Source organism: Caloenas nicobarica, chromosome 4, assembly GCF_036013445.1.
Source record: "Caloenas nicobarica isolate bCalNic1 chromosome 4, bCalNic1.hap1, whole genome shotgun sequence".
In the NCBI taxonomy this organism is placed as follows: Eukaryota; Metazoa; Chordata; class Aves; order Columbiformes; family Columbidae; genus Caloenas; species Caloenas nicobarica.
In genome coordinates, this window is record NC_088248.1 from 37321114 (window position 1) to 37340242 (window position 19129).

The 19129-nt window shown below is 37.2% G+C and overlaps 1 protein-coding gene across 1 annotated transcript; it reads left to right on the top strand.

Annotated features, from left to right (window-relative positions):
- Nucleotides 1–1924: 1924 nt before the first annotated feature.
- On the top strand, nucleotides 1925–18488 carry TMA16 (translation machinery associated 16 homolog). The gene is made up of 7 exons (XM_065634432.1): nucleotides 1925–1980; nucleotides 3242–3354; nucleotides 7178–7215; nucleotides 8016–8100; nucleotides 9201–9349; nucleotides 16457–16499; nucleotides 18112–18488. The coding sequence occupies exons 1-7, from the start codon at nucleotides 1978–1980 to the stop codon at nucleotides 18284–18286; spliced, it is 606 nt and encodes a 201-aa protein (XP_065490504.1). The 5' UTR covers nucleotides 1925–1977; the 3' UTR covers nucleotides 18287–18488.
- The last annotated feature ends 641 nt before the right edge of the window (nucleotides 18489–19129 follow it).

The window sequence follows — 19129 nt, forward strand, 5'->3', positions numbered from 1 at the left end:
AGACAGGTATCCCTTTATTTTAATTTATGCATTGGCAATAGTATTGGTAAAATTAATGTGAAAAATGCAAATTAAGATGCATATATCAACATGCTGAACTTAGATTATTGTGTTGTGCCCACCCTCTCCCCCCCAGGATAAATATATGACTTAGGAGAATTTAAAGAGCAGTTATTCTACATAGCTCTCAAGATATTTTACAAAAGATCCTTTTTATATGGAGAGAATGAAGTGTTAAAAACAAAGAATTTTTTTTCCAGATTACAAACTATTTAAAGAACAAGATTAGACAAGGAATTGGTGCACATTTACTTTGAATAGTTTTTGGTTTGTAACTAGGTCATCAAATTAGATGCATCATCACCCAAGGGTCTCATTATAGTCAATGGCAAAAGACTGGCTGAAAAGCCCCTTGGAGCTGCCCATTAAGTATAAGTATCTGCAGAGCCTACGTTTCTTTCTTAATATCCCAATTAAAAATTTAAGCTTAGGTAGAATGCGTCTCGGTAATGCTGCACTGTGGGTACCTTTCAGCTACAGCATGTGTCCCAACCATGAAGTAAAGCCAATTCTACACCTCCCCCTGCTTCCCACCCAGCATCTCTCTGTGAGATGATAACTAACTGGAGACCACAGCAGTTTTTTTCTGTGCTATTCTGCCAGGAATAGCACAGCTGTTGAGTTTTCCAGACATGTGCACTCTAACATCTCCGAGCTAAGGACATTAATCTGCGTGATGCTGGAGTGGCTGCTGGTAGAGGCTGGTGCTGGCACTTGTGTTTGCATTTGGGAGCTGAAGGAAGGCAAAGACCACAGTCGCAACGGGGGCATGGTGCAAGTTTGGAAACTGTGCGTCTAAAAGCAAATAATTAAGTCAAGGCTGTTTCTTCATCGCTGCTGTTTCTTAGTAGACAAAAAAAATACAGCCACATTGCTGTTCATCCAAATTAACAAAGAATCTAAGTAGGTTTTGTTTTGGTTTTGGTTTTTTTCAACTTTGGCTTGCATTCGTGAGTGGCATCCCACTGTCAAAATGTTTTCACTGTCATTTTGCCATGTTGTTTGACTTATATTCGATTTCACCATTAACTCCCCTTCAAAATATACCTCCTTCTGCATCCCCCAGCCAAATCTAAGTTGCTGGTCCCATGTAGACTTGAACAGCATTAAACCAGAGCTATTCTCAAGTTCGCTACGATGCCTGTGGCATTCAACAGCATTATGCTAAATCTATTTACTTGGATGGAGGATTTAAAATTCAGTGTTCAGTTTCCTGTTATGACTGCTACATCCTAAACTACTGGATGTAAAAACAATGCCAACCATTCTGTGGATCTATGGAACAGTTTTATTGCAAGTGCACAAGTCAGTGGTGTTCCAATACTGCAACCCAGGCCAACCTGTAGCTTTGTGTTCTTCCTCTGTTTGTTTTCCCAGGGGAAAAAAAAAAAAAAAAAAAAGAAAAGAAAAGAAAAAGGAAAAAAAAGGATGAAAAAGAAAAAAGGAAAAAAGAAAAAAGAAAAAAGAAAAAAAAAGAACAGAAGAAAGAAGAAGAAAGAAGAAAAAAGAAAGAAGAAAAAAGAAAGAAGAAAAAAGAAAGAAGAAAAAAGAAAGAAGAAAAAAGAAAGAAAAACGAAAAAAGAAAGAAAAACGAAAAAAGAAAGAAAAAAGAAAAAGAAAGAAAAAAGAAAGAAGAAAGAAAAAAGAAAGAAGAAAGAAGGAAGAAAGAAGAAAGAAGGAAGAAAGAAGAAAGAAAGAAAGAAGAAAGAAAAAAGAAAGAAAGAAGAAAGAAAAAAGAAAGAAAAAAGAAAGAAAAAAGAAAGAAAAAAGCCACGCTCGAAGCAGCTAACGCCGGGGGTGCCGGCGAAGCCGGAGGCACCGGGCACCGCCCCGCCGCGGAACCGGAACGCCCGCCCGGCCGCCCGCCCGGGTCCCTTTGGCTGCTGCACCGCGGCGGCGGAAGCAGGGTCGCTCGCCATGGTGTGTGCGGCGGGATGGGCGTGGGACGGGCATGGAGATGGTGATACGGGCAGGGCTGGGGCTGCGGCCACGGGCAGCTGTGGGGCGGCGGGGGGCTTCCCACACGGCGGCCCCGGCCCTTCCTTTCCCGCCGGGAGCGGCCGCACCGCGTTCCTGGGGAGGCCCTGGGAGGCTGCGGCGGGGACCCTGAGAGGCGGCAGGCGGCCCTGCGGGCCGTGAGCGGCGGTGAGCCCACCCTGCGTTTAAAAGCTGCTCCCTCCCGGGGAGCCCCGAGTGACCCTGCCCGCCCTCCCGGCAGGCGTTCGGCCTGGCCGGCGGGGGCCCGGGCGGCGGGGCTGGTTTTGTGGGTGCAGCCGCCAGCGAGCAGCGGCGGATTGACGGGAGGAGCGGGGTTGGGGTGTGAAACTGGGGCAAGGTGTCTCTCACGAGTTATTTAGGTGCTCAGGATAATGTGTTTTCGACTTTAGCAAGGCGTCTTTCTTTTCGCAATCCCAAACACTGGTGCTAACACAGATAATACGATGTACCGAAGCCCCCATTTATTGATTGCTGTTTCCTGCATCACACGTGCACATTTAGCTTCCTTTTTTTTTTCAGTTGTTTCTTTTGCGCGCACACTTCTTACTTTAAAGAGTTTAAATTGCATGTTGTTTGATAAAGCTTTTCAGTTTTGTTCAAACACTGTTTCACCAAAAAGTAACATCACTTAAACTAGTGTTACAATATTTTAAACATTTGTGAGTATTATTCCATCTCTGCTGCACAAACAGCTAGTGAAGGAAAGCCTCAGGCTGCTGCCTAGTGTGAGGCACTCATGGTCTGCAGGGGAGGGACAAAAATATCCATTTTTGTTATGTTGTACAAATTACATATGGCCTTTGTCAGGAATCCAGATGCAACAGTTGGATACCAGTTGAATGGGGACATTTACTGCAAAAGTACCCAGACCTAATTTTAGTTTCCTAGCTGCAGGGTTCTACAAATTAGGTATTTTGAGAATAGTCACTATGCAAGATTACTTACAGCATTTTCAGTGCTCTGGTAGTTTTGTTACACCATGTACCATGTTCAAGTAATTTTGTTTGTTGCTGAGGAGGGTAAGATCTAACTGGTGGAACTGATAAGCTGCTGCTGATAAGCTCAGGGCTTTCTGAGATGTTGTTGCATGATGTTTTTAGTCTGAACAATGGTGTATGCTCTTAACTTCTCTTTATGTTTTAATTAACTTCAGTGGCATAAGCCATCTTTGATTTCTTTTCAGCCAAAGTTACGAAAAACGCAAGGAGGGAAGCAAGAGAAAAAAGTTATCCATCCCTACAGCAGAAAAGCTGCGCAGCTTGCAAGAGAAGCACACAAACAGGAAAAGAAAGAAAAGTAAGTTGACTGTGCAAAATTTATGTACAGACCAATGGACAGCATCACAATAGACATTTTCTGTTTGGGGACAGGATGGTGGTGGTAGAAGGGGGCGGTTATGCTGATATGACCTTAAAGTAAAGACAGACCTATATAAGTAGTGCTGAGCCATGTGAACTGACAGGTTTACTTCAATGAAATCAGCTTATACAAAGTGTATAGTTGTGCTATTTGATTTTTGGTATTGTCTTTACAAGACAGGTTTCTTCTTATTGCAGCATTTTGCTTTACATAATCTGAAAGGCGCGATGCTGCTGATTTCACATGAAGCTTACTCACCTAGTTTGACTTTGCTCTGGGCTTTAATAAGAACCCTGCCTAGGGTGTAGCTTCTTCTGCTAAAATGCTGACTTCAGAGAAAAGAAGACCCAGAAAGCTTCTTGCAGAAGAGAGACTTCCGAATAAAACTGAGTAGTTAACTCCTGTTTGGTGATTTCTTGCTGTTCCATGGCAAGTTTAGTTTTCTGGTTTTAAGCTTTACTTTCCCCTTTCACAGAGGGAAAAGATAGCTGGAGAAGACTGGCCTTAAAGCATTTTCTGTCAGAGTATACTGGTATTTGGATGGACCATGTGAGCTGAGCCCAAATATTCATATGTGTGAAGATGTAAAATTAGGAACTCTGGGTATGGTTAATATATTCCTCAGAGACTGTGCAACTTTGTGGTTGGGGATGGATGTAGAACCTTATCTAGAGCAAAGCTGTAAGGTTGCTCTAGCTAGAAAGGGTATTCAGAGCAGTGTTGGGGTGCTTTGGACTACAGAAGCCACCTTTAAAGCAGTGGACTTTATAGCAGTGGTGAACAGGAGAAGCTTCCTCATAGTCTCTGCAATGTTTTCTTAATCCCATCTACAAACCTGGTTGCTTCTTTGACCATGTTTCTTATCATATAGAAATAAGTCATCTTAGAGGGCCCGAAACTGGAGGCAGTATTCCCACTGTGATCTCACCCATACTGAGTAAAGAGGATGGTTTCTCTGTATGGGCTAATGCACTTCTGCAGCATGGAAAAGCTGATTCTTTGATCTTCATTCTAAAATAAGGATCAGAGACAGTCAATGAATCTAGAAAGTTCATATGGTTCATCTTTATTATTTTAATTAAGCTGTGGATTTATTTGCCAGAAGATACTTTTATTGTGGTTGGCTAAATTTGACCTTTTGAACACACATACATTTTGTCTGTTGATTACTACTCAGTAAAGGTATTGCCTTGGGTGTAGGAAGTCCTTGAATGACATGTTACTGGAAGGTGAGAATGTCTTTTGCAGAAGTAGGAGTAAACATTTGCCTTGGTTTTGTGTGGGGTTTTTAATTTTCTTGTTTTCTTTTTTCGGTTGGTTGGTTTTTTTGTTGTTGATTTTGGTCTCCTTTGGTGCTTGGCTGGAGACAGGATTCAGGACTATAGACAGTTTAAGCTTCTATTTAATTTTTTTACTTTTCTTTATGATGGAGGAAGATAAATAACTCCTATGAAAATTCCTGTTTATGCTGAACAGGAAAGGAAATTGCATTTAGTTATGAAATGCATATTTGAGTATCTTTTGCCCAACAAGATAAGTAAAAAAGGGAAGACATTACCCAGAAGGAATTTCAATACTTAATGCAGCACTGGGCAAAAGGAAGGAGAAATTCTGCTCTAAGTTGCAGGAGTCTTTTTACAGTCTCCCTTGTCCAGATACCTTTCAATGCAATGCAATTCCCAATGAAATATAACAGTAATAATAAGCTTATTGTCCAGAAACTGGCTGCACTACAAAAGACCAATCTTGACCATAATAAGAGAAGACAAACTGGTTGGTTTTAGAAAATTGCCTACAGTCTTAAGTTGTCATGTTCAGTTGAATCGCACCTTTTTCTTGCCTGCATCCCTCTTCTCACTGTTTCTCAAGGTCTAATGAGCAGCAACAAATTCCAGTATCTTACTATGGATTTATTCTCTCTTAGTCTACCTGTGGATCCTTATTCCTATAGGTAACTTGGCTCTGTTATAATTAAAAAGATGCTTTTATGAGACAGCAATAGCTGATTCACTGGTGCCAGCAGAACATTGCTTTTTCTACACTTAAAGAAACCAGACCATAATGGGATGTTCCTGGAACTTCTCTTAGTAGTGATGTGCTGACACCAATCATGGTTTGTTTTTTTTTTTTTTTTTTACTACTGCTGAAATCTCTCTCTGGTTTTGGTAGCGAGAGCTGATCTAGCCGTGGATTTTTTTTTCTTTTTCCCTCCTGAGTTAAAATATACCGTTTCCATTGTTCATATATTGTAATTCTTTTAGGATTCTGTGCATTTTCATTACAAATATACTAGCCTAATACTGTCATGATGTAAGATATGAGAGTTAAAGAGTTTTTACAGTATTCCTTGATCTGGCATGAAGCAACCGCTTAGGTGTAAACAGTAGCCTTAAAATATCTCCTTGTGGAGCTCTCTGTTTGTTTCTCCTTAGCTATTTTGTTGTCTAACCTCTTAATTTCCCTGCAGCCACTGTGCTTCTTGTTTTGCTGTTTGCAGCAGCAATGCTTTGAGATCTATTCTTGCAGGTTCTTTATGTGGAACTGAAAAAACGTTCACTCTTAAAATTGTTTGTTCTGCTTACAGAAATTAAAAAAAAATCAACTGCAAAAAACCCCAGAATTTTTAATTCTTATAGAAGGATTTTCATATGTAACTGTCCTAAAATGCTTAACCAAGCCACTAGTTGGTGCATAAGCTAGCAAAAATGGACATGGGAGAAATATGGAGGTATTTAGCAACCTGAAACAAGAAATGAGGAAATATGTCTTGTCAACCATGTTTGTTTTTTTCTTTTTTTCCTAATCAATGTGCCTGTCTTAGTTCTCAGAGCCATAGATGGCATTTGTGTGTGTGGATATTATAGGGAAAAACACTGAACTGGTAAACTGATTTGGCAACTACTTATTTTTTGTTAGTATTTAGAGTAGAACAGTTGAATACGATATCTGAGATAAAGAAGTGCTGGTGGAGCATGAAGGCTTTAACCTTTTAGGTACCTAGTAAACATCAAGAAAACCACTAATCATCCTTAGAAGTGATCAGAGCCTAAGCAGATGATTTTGTGGAGATAGCAGGAAAAGATCATCACAAAGCAACAGCTTGTCACAAAATGGTATCCCTGTCCTCATCCTCTCTTTCCATTGAGCAAAAGAAGTTACTTCTTGTGTGGAAGGAGATGAGCGGACCTTTCTTTGATTTACCTTATTTGATTAGCCTGCCTGTTAATATTGTTGTCTTCCAGCAGTCATTGAGGTGAGGCTTTTATATAAGCTACAATAAGGCAACATCTGATCCTGTCATTCATTTCTCATGCTGAAATAAGTTGTGTACACTAGAAACTGAAGGTTTTCTTCCAGTAGAAAACTGTGTTTGTATACTTCATTGCCTAGATAAATAAATGACAATGCAGGTCTTTCATAAAATTACTTTGCTCTAAGAAAAGCGTTGTGTCCTGTTTTCATCTGGTTTTTTCCATTCAATCTCTTCCAATAAACTGTTTAATTTAACAGGTAAACTGGATAAATTTCATATAGTAGCAAAAAGGTTTTTTTTGCAAATTTTTTTGTTACCAAAAAATACAAATTTTAGGTGAAGCAGAATAAGTTTTACATTGTTCTCAATTTGACGAAGATTTCTACTTGAAATTTTACCTTGACTTTCATTGTGACTCCAAAACAATGATTCTTGGGAAAAGGAAAATGAAGATCATTATTTGTATGGTACTCATTCCTGGCTAATATGTCTGCTTTTCTCTGCTAGGTTGAAGACTGACAAAGCTTTGCGTTTGAGTATCATTGGTGAGCAGAAACTTCTGTTACTGAATGCAGTATCAACTTTTTAGCATAGACTAAGTTTTAGCAACTTTATAGATACTTTCTTTATAATCTGACTCTGTAATCTTAAAATAGACTTTGTTGAAATGCTAAAATACCTGACATGTTCACTCAAGTAGTATATACAGGGCTGAACTTGGGCCTAAATACAGCCCAATCTTTGGTCAGTGTACATGACGACAGGGCAATATAGACCGAACATCTCTTGTACATCTGTACATGTATTTATTGTACTTGTCTCCATACTTTTTTTTAATCATTTGTAAAAGAGGATGGTACATGTAGGTTAACAGACACATTGTGCTAGTAATGAGACACAACCTGGAATCTTTTTCATATGATTGACACTGCACCTTTTCAATTCAATCTGTTTAAAATTGTGATGATCAAAACTCTTGCTCAGCCATTGTGGTGGTGTGTGGTTTTTTTTTTGGTTGGTTGGTTTGGTTTTTTTTTCCGCTTGAGGCCTTCCTAAGTTTCCATCTTAAGCAATTGATCCAGTGATATTTTAAACACTAATTTCCAGTAAAACAAAGCGTAACGTCTTTTTTCTGTAAGGAAGACGTAAAATACATCTGAAATAATGTGAGAATGTTTCTATTATAGCTACCTTCATACCTGGTACACACAATATCATTGAGTCTATGATGCCCTTCAAAATCTTGAAAAATGGGGGATTATTTCAGAAATTTTGGAGAACTTTAATCTGTGTTGATGCTATGATGCTACAGTGATGATGTAATCATTAATGTTTATTCTTGTAGGAGAAAAATTGGAATGGTTTCAAAGTCACCTTGACCCTGATAAAATTGAATACACAAAGAAGGAAGCTGGCGAACTAATTGAAAAGTAAGACTGATGTTAAAATAGGATTAAAAAGCTTGATTTGTCTTTTAAAAATAATGTTCTTAAATAAGTTTGATAAAGTGATGATGACTCAGAGAAGGACTTTTTTACATATTACTATTAATAATATTAAGCAGTTGATTTTGTTACAACTGAGGTTCATTATATATTGAAAGATGTATATATTCACACTAGAATTACTGAAGTTGTTTGTTGGTTTTGTTATTAAGTATGTCTCTGCTTTTGTAGCATGTGGAGAACTAAATGATTTGGACAGTAGTAATTGCATTAATTTGCTAGTTGGGTTATTCTGTGACACTTAAATACACAGGTTTCATTCTTCTTCTTTATTCTTTAATTTTCTTTGCTGAGATTAAACGGTACTCAAGTGGGTCAATTTTTAGGGCAGGAAGTCACAAAAAAATTGAGTGTGCTAAGAAGGAACTCAATTATTTCTGTGCTGCTGGATGTACATACTAGTGGTTTGTCACCATTTTTCACCTGCTACCTAAATAATGTAATGTATACATATTCTTAGACACATGTACTATATCAGTTTCCTTTCAGAAGCTCTGATGTGCTCCCTACGCTGTTCATGAAACCTGTAAACTGCTAATCAACGCTACTGATACTGCAAAGGCAGTAAAAGTGATAGTTACTTTTTGGATTTGGGTTGGAAATTTGCCAGTGATGTAGAACATATGCCAAAGAAGAACGTTAGTTTAAAAATTGCTATTGAGGTGGTGAAATTCAGCAATTTAGTTAGGAATACTTAGATTTAACACTGGTCTTCCAGAGCAGGTGAATTATAACAATGTGTTTGAGTTTTTTGTTTTGTTTGGTTTATGCAAGCATAGTTTAAAAAAAAAAAAGTCAAATAAAAAAAGTAGTCCTTCTGGAAGCTGCAGATGATTCAAATGAAGTGCTAAATGGAGCTGCCACCTTGAAGATTAAAGTAATAGTTCAAATCTAAGAAACATCTCTGACTAATTTAGAAAATAAATACAACTAGTAAAAATAACTTCTTAGGTTATCAAAGTAATTCTGTTTTGCAAAAGTTTTGCATGATTGCATCTAGCATAAACACATTTTATTTTTTTCAGTTATATGTGTCGATTCAATGCTGAATTGGAGCAGATTGAGTTACAAAACAGTATTAAAGGCAGACAAGGAAGACAGCATGGTTCACGGGAAGCGGTCATCAAGCAGACCATAGAACGTGAAAGACAGCTCTACGAAGGCTATGGAATAGGTATGTAAAAATATTACAAATAATCCTGTGGTCACATCTTTTCTTGCTTACAAGGCTAGAATCTAAGCGAAATGTGTAGGCATTATCTTTTATTTTTCTCTTTAAAGAAGTTAACTAAGTGGCAGGTGTTTATGTCTTGCAGAGGAGTTTAGGAGGAGGGGCAGAGTGAAGAAAAGGAAGAAAAGATAGTGGAGATCTGGCTTATACATTTCTGCTTTACTGCTTTGCTTTTGTGCATCTTTGCTAGTACTGCCTCTTTAGTGCAGTCATATATAACATATTTTTGAAACTAAAGTGAGATTTCATGCACCTGTCTCAAATACAAATTCTGTTGAGCAGCTTGATGGACCTTCATTATATACAAAGTATTTTTTATCTTTAAAGTGCACTTCAGTGGGCGTGCATGTTTTAACATGCATTAGCATCAAGACTTTATTTGGTCATGTGGGGGAATAACAAACATCACTTTGTCTACAAATTAATTGCTTTTTTTAGATGGGCTTTGTTAACCCGACTTGGGCCAATGAAGTTGTTATACTTCCTCTAACTTTTGATAATATGTAAAATTACTGTTAGGGATAAACCTGTGGCCTGACTTGCCCCTTTCCACTGAGTTGCACCAGTGGCATGAAGAACTTCAGCAGGTTTCTTATCATGAGAGAGTGGGCTTTAAGTTTCATGAACTTGAGGAGAACCAAAGTCTCTGAATTCATGTGCCTAAAACATCTTCAGAAAGAGACCCTTCATTCCACCAAGGTTGAGATGTCTTTCATATGGGAGAATGATTGCAGCAGAAATTGTAGTACAGATGTATTTCCAAAATTTGAATATTTCTGGAGTTTTCCTGTTTAAGTCTAGGTAATCCAGGAAGAAATCCTGGGCTATCGTGACACATCTACTCTACAGGCTCTATTCTACAAACACAAGTGATAATCCACAAGTAGAAAACTATGGTTTTGCTCTTGTTCTTCTCAGGCAAAGGAGTTATGCTCCTTTCTTTGTCTTACTGCATAAGATGGTGGAAGGAGTGAAAGGCAATATGTGAAGGTCCTAATACTTAACCTCTTAATAATTAAAAACCCACAAAACCTCCGAAAATTCAAAACTAAAAGTCATGTAGATAAAAGCCTAGTTGAAAGCACTTTGAGTTTTTAATCACGTACCTTGGCCATTATCACAAGTTTGAATAAAATCATGATGCCAGATATTCTTGTTGACTTTTTTTATTACTATTTATCTTCCTGTGGGGTAGCCATCTGTGCCAGCAGATCATCCAGTGAAATCTTCTGAGGAGCATCATGTGTGAAAACCACAACATGAGCTTAGAGAGGAAAATTCCCTCTTAAGGTACATAGCCTTCTTTAAGAAGAAACAAACTCTTTTTGAAAGTATTTTGTGGTTTTGGAGGTATTAATAGCATATAGATGAAAGCTACATGTGAGAGAATATAAATAAAAGACTAAAAATTTGACAGCTGGAAGTAGGCTGAAGGGAAGCAGAAGTAGTCTGGTGCAATAAGGGAGAAAGACAAAGGGATAATGAAATTACAAAAAGCAAGGAGTTGTTCTGAGGAGAGTCAACTACAAAATAGTAGTGAAATTGATGTATTTTTCTCTAAGAAATAAGCACGTTGGAGTTAAGTGATGAACTTGGCTTTAATGCTACAGTATTATTCAAAGGCAGTCAGTCCTAACAGTAAAAGTGCATAATGGAGGACATTAAAAAAATCTGCATTGTTCTGCGGTTAGAATACAAAGCACAGCAAGGTTTGGGTTGTGTCATATTCTCTTTTCCCCCAATTTATATTTTACCAATAAAGAAAATGAATGGCTCTAAAAATTCTGCCGGTGTTACTTAGTACTTTCACATCCTGCAATAGCAGAGGAATTCAACAATAGCTGTGTGACTTCATGTGTAATCTTTGATTTCTTAAAGGGAGTGGGGGAAATTCATAGGAAGATACTATGAATGTTATCAAATAGCTCAGTTGTAGAAAAACTACTTTTTGATTTTTGTTTTCAAATCTTAGTTCTTCCTTTTTTCCTTCTTTGTGGAAAGCTGACTGAAAAAAGCAACAGGACTAGATAGAAAGATGTCAAATACACATGCACAACATAAAAATAAAGAAGAATCTAGAAACATTGTAAGCAAAATTTGGGGTTATTATAGTATTAGTAAGTAAAGCATTGAGAGAGCATGGTGCAACTTCACATATTAAATACGCTCTCAAATCATTCATTATTTGTTATCACAGCTGCTGCAGGTTTTGCTCTCTGTCTAGGACAGTATTCATTCAGAGAAAATAGTTGCTGCTAAATACTGTAATTAGAGATTGGGGATAAATGGAAATCAGCTGGAAACTCTGCTTTTATGCTCTAGCTCATTATTATCCCTGGAAGCTGTAGTGAGGGGAGCTTTTATAACTGACTTTGTATTTGTTGTGTGGGTTTTGTGCGGTTTTTTTCTTTCTCCTCTATTCTTGAACTCAGTTGTTTCTTGTATACATGTGCATTTGCTATGAAGGGACTAGATTATATGAATTGTTTACATTTAGGAAACTCTCCTAAAATTTGATGCCATGCATATATATGTGTATATATCAGTTATATGTAAATGAAAAGTGAATTCTTTACTGGCTGTTTACAAAAGTAGTAGATAGATATCCAAAAGCATAGTAAATGTTAGTCTTTTTTCTTGCTTTTTTTTTTTTTTTTAAATAGTACCTATACAGGGAACATTCAGTCTGTCTATGAAGTTTTTGAGTTTTGTTAGCAGCTACTTTCACTTCCTTATTCCTTAAATGTATATAAATTAATTTTACTGCAATTTTCTTTCTGATGTTGTCATTTATATGTGTGGTTTTTAATCTAGTTTTACATGTTCAGAGCTAAGCTATTGAAATGATATATCCTTGGAACTCAGGGTTAGCATGCTTTCAGTTGAAAAGCATCATAATTGTTTCATCTGAACATCACACATTTTTGATAATTTGCTTCTAATTACCTTGCGTATTCTCACAGAAGCATAATGTAAATCTCATTGGGAAAACAGTCTTTAAAGCTAAACGCACCAGTTGTATTAACTAATTCCTGAAACTTCGTATTACAAGGAAATGGATGTAATTCAGATGAAAATTGTATTATTTACATGTATCTGCCTAGTGTAACTACTGCACTACTTAGTTAGCTGCTCTTTTCTGTTATAATCATTATTGTGTAACTGAATGGTTCTTTGTCTAAAGAGCTTCTACAATTTGTAACATCCTTTTCTTTAACTTTAGGCTGCAATATCATCCTTTGACCTGATTTGAGTGTTTCTCTGTATGACAGCTCCAATGAATGTGATATATATGCAGCCTCTATTCTGTGCAGAGCAGTGACATTTCAGTCCTTGTGAGATTTAAGTAAATCTCTTGCGCAAATCTTTGCTTTGGGAGAGAGACATGGTTACTGCTGTGAAGAATGCTAATGTTTTTATTAAGAGCATACTTCTGGAAGGAAATAAAGCATCCTGGCAGACTGTCACAGAGCACTTGGTCAAAAAATAGTGCTGTGGGACACAGCAGAATCCTGCCTGCCTATAAAAGGGCACTCTAGCTGTGGGATTGTTTTCTCTATTCCTTTTTTCTCTAGTTGTGCTTTAGAAGCCCTCCAGTCCATGCCTGTGCACAGAGCTAGGACTGGTTAGACCTATAGCTGACAGAAGCTTTTTATTTCTGATGTCCATCAGAACTTTGAAGTAATCAGGTCCAGTATGAACAATTGGAAAGGTGCTTACTTCACAGTATTTTACACAAGTTCTGTGTTACAAATTAAGCTCGGTCACTTTGTCTTTTTCCTTATCCTGAAATGGTGTTAAGCAGCAACATCTTCATGACAAAGTTTGAGAGCTAGCATGCTGTTTGTTCTTCCTCAGAAAAAAGATAGGATAATAAAACATTATCTAAAAGGGTCAGAAACATGAAAACAAGTGCTTACTTCAGTTTTTCACTGCTGTTTTGTTATAATACGTAGGTTACTGAATACTTCATCTTAGAAATGCCAGACAGTATCTGCTCCCCAAAATACTGTGTCTGTTTCTTTTCCACTAACCTCTGTGCCATATTTCTCCGTCTTCCATTTTTTTCCATCTTTAGTTTAGAAAACACTCTCCTGGGGCTTGTTAGTTAGCTTTAAAAATGTTCACAAGCAAAAATGTTCACAGCAAAAAACATGACACTGGTGCAGGCTAAGGGGATACATCTGAGTAAGATAGGTGTCATTAATCTGGAAAATACAGTGCTTTCCACCATAATTTAAAAAATCAGTTACTGTACAGTATATGATTATACTTTCTACACACAAACCAGAATGAGACTAGAGTTTCTAGTTCTGTTCCTAAGCTGGCAATGCTGGAGTTTGTATTGTGTAACATATTGCAAACACACATCTAAGCAGAATTTAAAAATGTTGCCACTGCTAAAGCACTAAAGATCTGTTCAGTGCCAAATCTTGATTTGGCAGAGAATCTCCCCCCTTCAGAATGTGTGCTTTCTTGTGACGCTGGGGAAGGCCCTGCATGACAAGCTAGATAAACCTGTTAGATAATATTCTGTCTGGAAAACATCCTATATAAGTTAATAAAAGCCATTAAATGCTTTCCAAGGTGGTTTGTTTATTTTGTTTGTTTCGTGTTTCTTCAGCCAAAATGAAGCAGTTGAAAGGGCTTCATTTGAAAGTCTTGCAATTTAGTCCTGGTTTGTCTGAGAATAACTCTGAACTGTATGTTGGGTCAGTGCTTTGACAGAAGGAACATATACGAATCTCAGCACATTTCTGGGGCAGCTGTCCCAAATTAGCATAGTGCCATTCCTGCCACACTCACTGTTTACATCACTAAGCTCTGCCCTAGGAGAAAACTGAGTAGGCATCGCTCCTTGTACAGTATCTGAGAGACGGAAAGGAGTTCTTTCACGTGGGGGAGGTTAGGACATTTCAGCATTTGGCACTGTGCTGTCAAGAGTGCAATTCAAGCCATTACAAAGAAAGGAAGAGTGACCATGGCTTTGTTTCAATGCTTAGTTGGGAAGGATGGACCTAATGTGGCACTGGTGTTTATCGGAACCCAGGAATCGGCAGACAAAAAGAGGATTAGATATATTTTTATTTGCCTTGCCTGGATCAGCTGTGAGCAGTGTTGCTGTTACCTGTTTGCCAAGAAGCAGGCTGCAGAAATCAATGTAATTGGTATCAACAACTCTTGTGTATATTATTGTTCTTCAGTTGGTAACTTTGTAACCCAATGTGAAGGGAAGAAAGAATTTCTGGATAATAAAGACTCTGGCCACGAAGAAAGTGGCAGGTGCCATCATCCTACATTCTGTAGTAGCAAAATCATCTATAATTCTGCATTGATAGCATGGTCTGATTTATCACTGTAAGACTTGGGAAAATTGATAGATGAACAAAGGCAGGACTCTAAGTTCAGGGTTTGCTCAAGGACGGTATAAGAAGTTCTTGAAACATCACGTTGTTAATAGCAAAAATAATAAAGTGGATTTAACATTACAGAGGTAGCAAGCAGTCGTCTTTATTAAGAGACCAGCTTGCTGTGAAATCTGTACACTTCATAGACAGCAATAAGGTATGTTATACTGTGCAAAAATTTCAAGCCTCCAAAGGCATAAATCTCTACAAAGTAGTGAAGATGTTAAACATAGGTCACTTGCAATACTTCAGGACTGACCAAGAAAAGAACGACATTCAATCAAAGCAAAGCAGCTTAGGCATCCCAGGTAGAATTCTGCATCAGCTTATAAACTAGACATCTAGTAGGAATGTTTTGGCTGCTCCAGAAAGGAAAAAAAAAAATCTGTCCCATAGGTCTCTGTACAAGATGTCTGCCTTCTTTTTTACTACCAAAGGTAATAAAGATTGGTAGTGAGTATATGTCACTTATTTCTGTTAGTGGAGAAGACTGAAAACTTTCAGTCATTGAAACTATTGATGTTTGGTTTTTTTCAACTCAGAGGAGGAGACAGATGCCAACAGTCTATAAGTATTATGTTGCATTTAGTGCAGTATTTAACAGGCATTTCAGCAACCATGGAATGCTAGTTTCCCAGTATTGAGTGGTTTATAGAAAAGGTATTTAACAATGGAAACTATAATTGGCATCGGAAGGAGACTGATTGTTATCAAATAGCGTTTCTTTGCTCTCAGATGGTCTCATTGCACTTTGAAGGTGGTAGTATTATATTCCAAAATCCAAGACTATGTTCTATTTAAACACCTCACATCTTACTGTACTTTTCCCAGTGTTTCTATTTTAAAAACACACACACACATATATATTCTTGTACTGCATGGTAAATTGTACGAAGTGTATATAATTGTTTGTTATGTTTTCTTACTTGAATTATCAGAGTTACTTTCCTAACTCTACTGCTGATCTGTCTTGCTTGCAGTGGTGACTTAAGTGCTTTGAAGTTTTCTTTCCAAAAACATTTAAAAATACTTATGGACCACTTAGTAGTCACTAATTTTTAGTGAGGCTTGTATATTTAGTTCAGCTTTGAAACTAAGCTTTCTTATTTTACCTTTTATCTGTTGTGCATATTTATAGTAAGTTCTGCAGAGCAGAACGGTGTTGTTATATTTGTGAATGTCTTTTAAAACCTAGCTTGACCACACTTTGATCTTGGTTGAGGATGTTAGTTATACTTTTAAAACAAATAATGCATTAGTTATTTTTCTAGTTTCTTCATTAGACTTTTTTTTAACGGAAACTTTAAGCGCTTGAAATTTTGCTATTTCTCAGATGTGTCAGTTTAGAGAAAATGAAGCACCTTCTTTTTATTTGTCAGGTCTGTTTTTTTGGTAACTGGTACATTTGAATTCTGGAATAGTTCCTAGGTATAAGTTCACTTCCTTTTCTTCACCAATGAGAGGTCTTTCTGTTTATGTATTGCACTAGAGACTTTCTAATATGAATCCACTTTCTCATTTGCTTGGTCTTTTTATGTCCGAAATAATATTTTCAGCCCTTTAGCTCACATTTCTTTTTGTGCAGTGAAACTCACCTGAATAATGTAACACATCTAATAGAATTTCATTTCATTCCCATTAGAAATCCCAGACATTATGAACAGAAAGCATCTTAAATATTTCAGGTAAGTTCTTTTTATTATAACTACTAATCTGTTTAGGCAAAACAGTGTTTCTGAATTTGATGTGTTGTATGTATTTTTTCTTAAAAAAGAATTTATGCAAAACTGTCAGAGAACTTGTCATTGGAAAAAGGCTAGGCGTGGTGTTGCTCTTTCAACATTTCTTAGCTGTCACAAGCTAAATGCTGGTAACAGTCATTAAAACATTGGAAGAGTTAGAAAGCTTCAACAGTTAGAATTCAATTTCTATAACTTAAGTATCTTTTTTTTTCAGTATTCTTAGAGAATATTTTCTCTTTACCTAAAACTCTCACCTCCGCTGTTCACTGATTTACACAAACAGGATAAGCATTCTCTGTTAGTGTTTAAAGATCAAGACATAGATTTATCGATAAATGGCATTATACTGCTTTCTTACTTGAAATGAGTTTTCAGATGGTAATTGTTATATAACATACTGACCTAAGGCATTTATAGTCAGAAATCATCACTAAGCAACTACAACAGCACAAAGTTCTTAGTCATGTTCTTGAAGATCCAATTCTAGGTGTAGTACAGTAGTGTTTGTATATACTAGTTTAAAATCTTAAGTGAATGGACAACTGCAAGCTGTGAAACTTGCTGCTAGCTTGTCTGGGTGAGCAAGTCAATGTGCCTTTGTAATGGATTGAATGAACAGTCTGGCTGACAGCTCTATCAAATGAGACACTTTAAAGGAGAAAAAAGACTTATGAATGCTTATGTTGCCAGGAGCAATATACTGTTAACTCCTAGGAGTCATACGTAGCCAGAAGTCACACTTACAGGATATTGGAATAAAGTCATAAATATCAAAGAACAGACAGGCCTCTGGTTGCTGTGTTTATAAATACAACAATTGACTTCTTGCACTGGGACATCTGATGAAAGTGGTGTTTGATTACCTTCGCAGAGCAAGAACATGTTTATCTTATAATTGGCAAATACTGTCTCTGCCCTTGAGAAAAATTGTCCATGAAGTGCACTTACTAGAATCAGGCAACTATTCCATTATTTGAGTACTGGATTTGACTTGTGATATTTAAATTTAAATGAACCCTTCCTCCTTCATGCAGCCTTTTGAAATAATATGCTTATCATGTGAATTAATATTTGCTAACATTTTGTGTCCCCTTGAAGTTAGTCATGCAAGATGTTAACACTTACAATAAATAATAATGTACATGTGATATTAGCTCTGCAAATTCAGCATCCAGATGAAGCAGCTCTTCCAAACTGCTTTTCCATTTCTTGCAAGACTTGAGAGTTTAATGTGTCAAACCTAGAAATAGGTGGCCTAAAGAAACTGAGGATACAAATAGTCTGTGGGAATAAAGTGAATCATATATTTTTTTGTTCAGAATGTGAAATTTGAAAGTACTTAATCTTCACAGAAAAAATACAGCTGCTGTAGTGTACAAGACTAGGTGAAAACAGTGCTCCTTATTGATACTGCATTGGGATTAGTAGTAAAATTTAGAAAAGCAGCCTCACGTGAGTTAGCGCATTCTGAGGAAAGGTGAAGTAATTCTGCCATTCCTTCTTGCAATTTCTATTGCTAACGGTTTTACACTGATTTTTTTTTTTTTTCTTTAAGAGAATGGGATGGTGATCTGAGGAAACTGCCAAACATCAAAATGAAAAAGCTCTCAGCTACGGACGCTGCTTGCAGTCACCCTGAGGTAGCAGATGTGGAAGCTAAAGAAGAATCAAATAAAGCAGAAGAATTGGACAAAGCAGAGAAACTGAATAAATCAGAAGAGGTTGCCTAATGAGCACAGCTGATTCAAAAGTTGAAACAGCTGAAGGGAATTAAAAGAAATCTATTTTAATTACCACTGGAAACAAGAGTAAATTCTAACTATGTTTGCATAGGCTTTTCTAGTTGCATTTTTATGAGCTCACTGTGTACCTGTCATAAAAAGTAAACAGTATATTATTGGATAAAAAATTTTGAATATAAATAAATACTTAAAATCGCAATTGTGTCTTTCTCATGCTGTACCTTCTCTTCAGGATGCAGGGTCCCGAGTTGACAAAGAAATTTTAGTCTGTACCTTGAAATCCTGACTTGTTGAGTACCTCTTCCCTGATCATTGAGCAGTCAGGATTCTGACACCTGTTAGAGATACTCTGTCGTGGGAAATCCTTACGTTTTCCTGGTAATGGCCAAGAATGTATGTAATTTAGCATATAAACAGCAGGTACCTTGGTAAACAGTGGGCCCAGCTAGTGACAACTTTTATCCATCCCTTGTGGCAGTGGCTGGGATGTCTCTAGGTGCATGCAATTTTGAGGAGAGCAGTGATAGACCTAATCACAAAAAATCCTGTGCAGGGTCACACAGAACACTCACCCTGGGAGTGAGAAATGTTCTCCTGTTTGGTGGAAATGTATATGCAGAAGATGAGATATATCGGTTAATCGTGAACAACTCTTTTCTTGTCTGAGAATTTGTGTCAGGAACAATGAGAGCTGGGAAGACTTCAATAAAATATTGAGTATTTTATGTTTTGTCGAGAGAATTTCGGAGAATTACCCTGTCCTTACCACTTGGTATTGAAGAATTCAGATCAGAAGCCAATTAAAGTTCCTACAGTCTGTTTTTAAATATA

What these genes read in the sequence shown, in the direction of transcription:
- TMA16 (XM_065634432.1), top strand. An exon ending in AAACAGGAAAAGAAAGAAAA is followed by an intron (nt 3,355 to 7,177) that starts GTAAGTTGACTG and finishes TTTCTCTGCTAG; the next exon opens with GTTGAAGACTGACAAAGCTT. An exon ending in AAGCATCTTAAATATTTCAG is followed by an intron (nt 16,500 to 18,111) that starts GTAAGTTCTTTT and finishes TTTTTCTTTAAG; the next exon opens with AGAATGGGATGGTGATCTGA.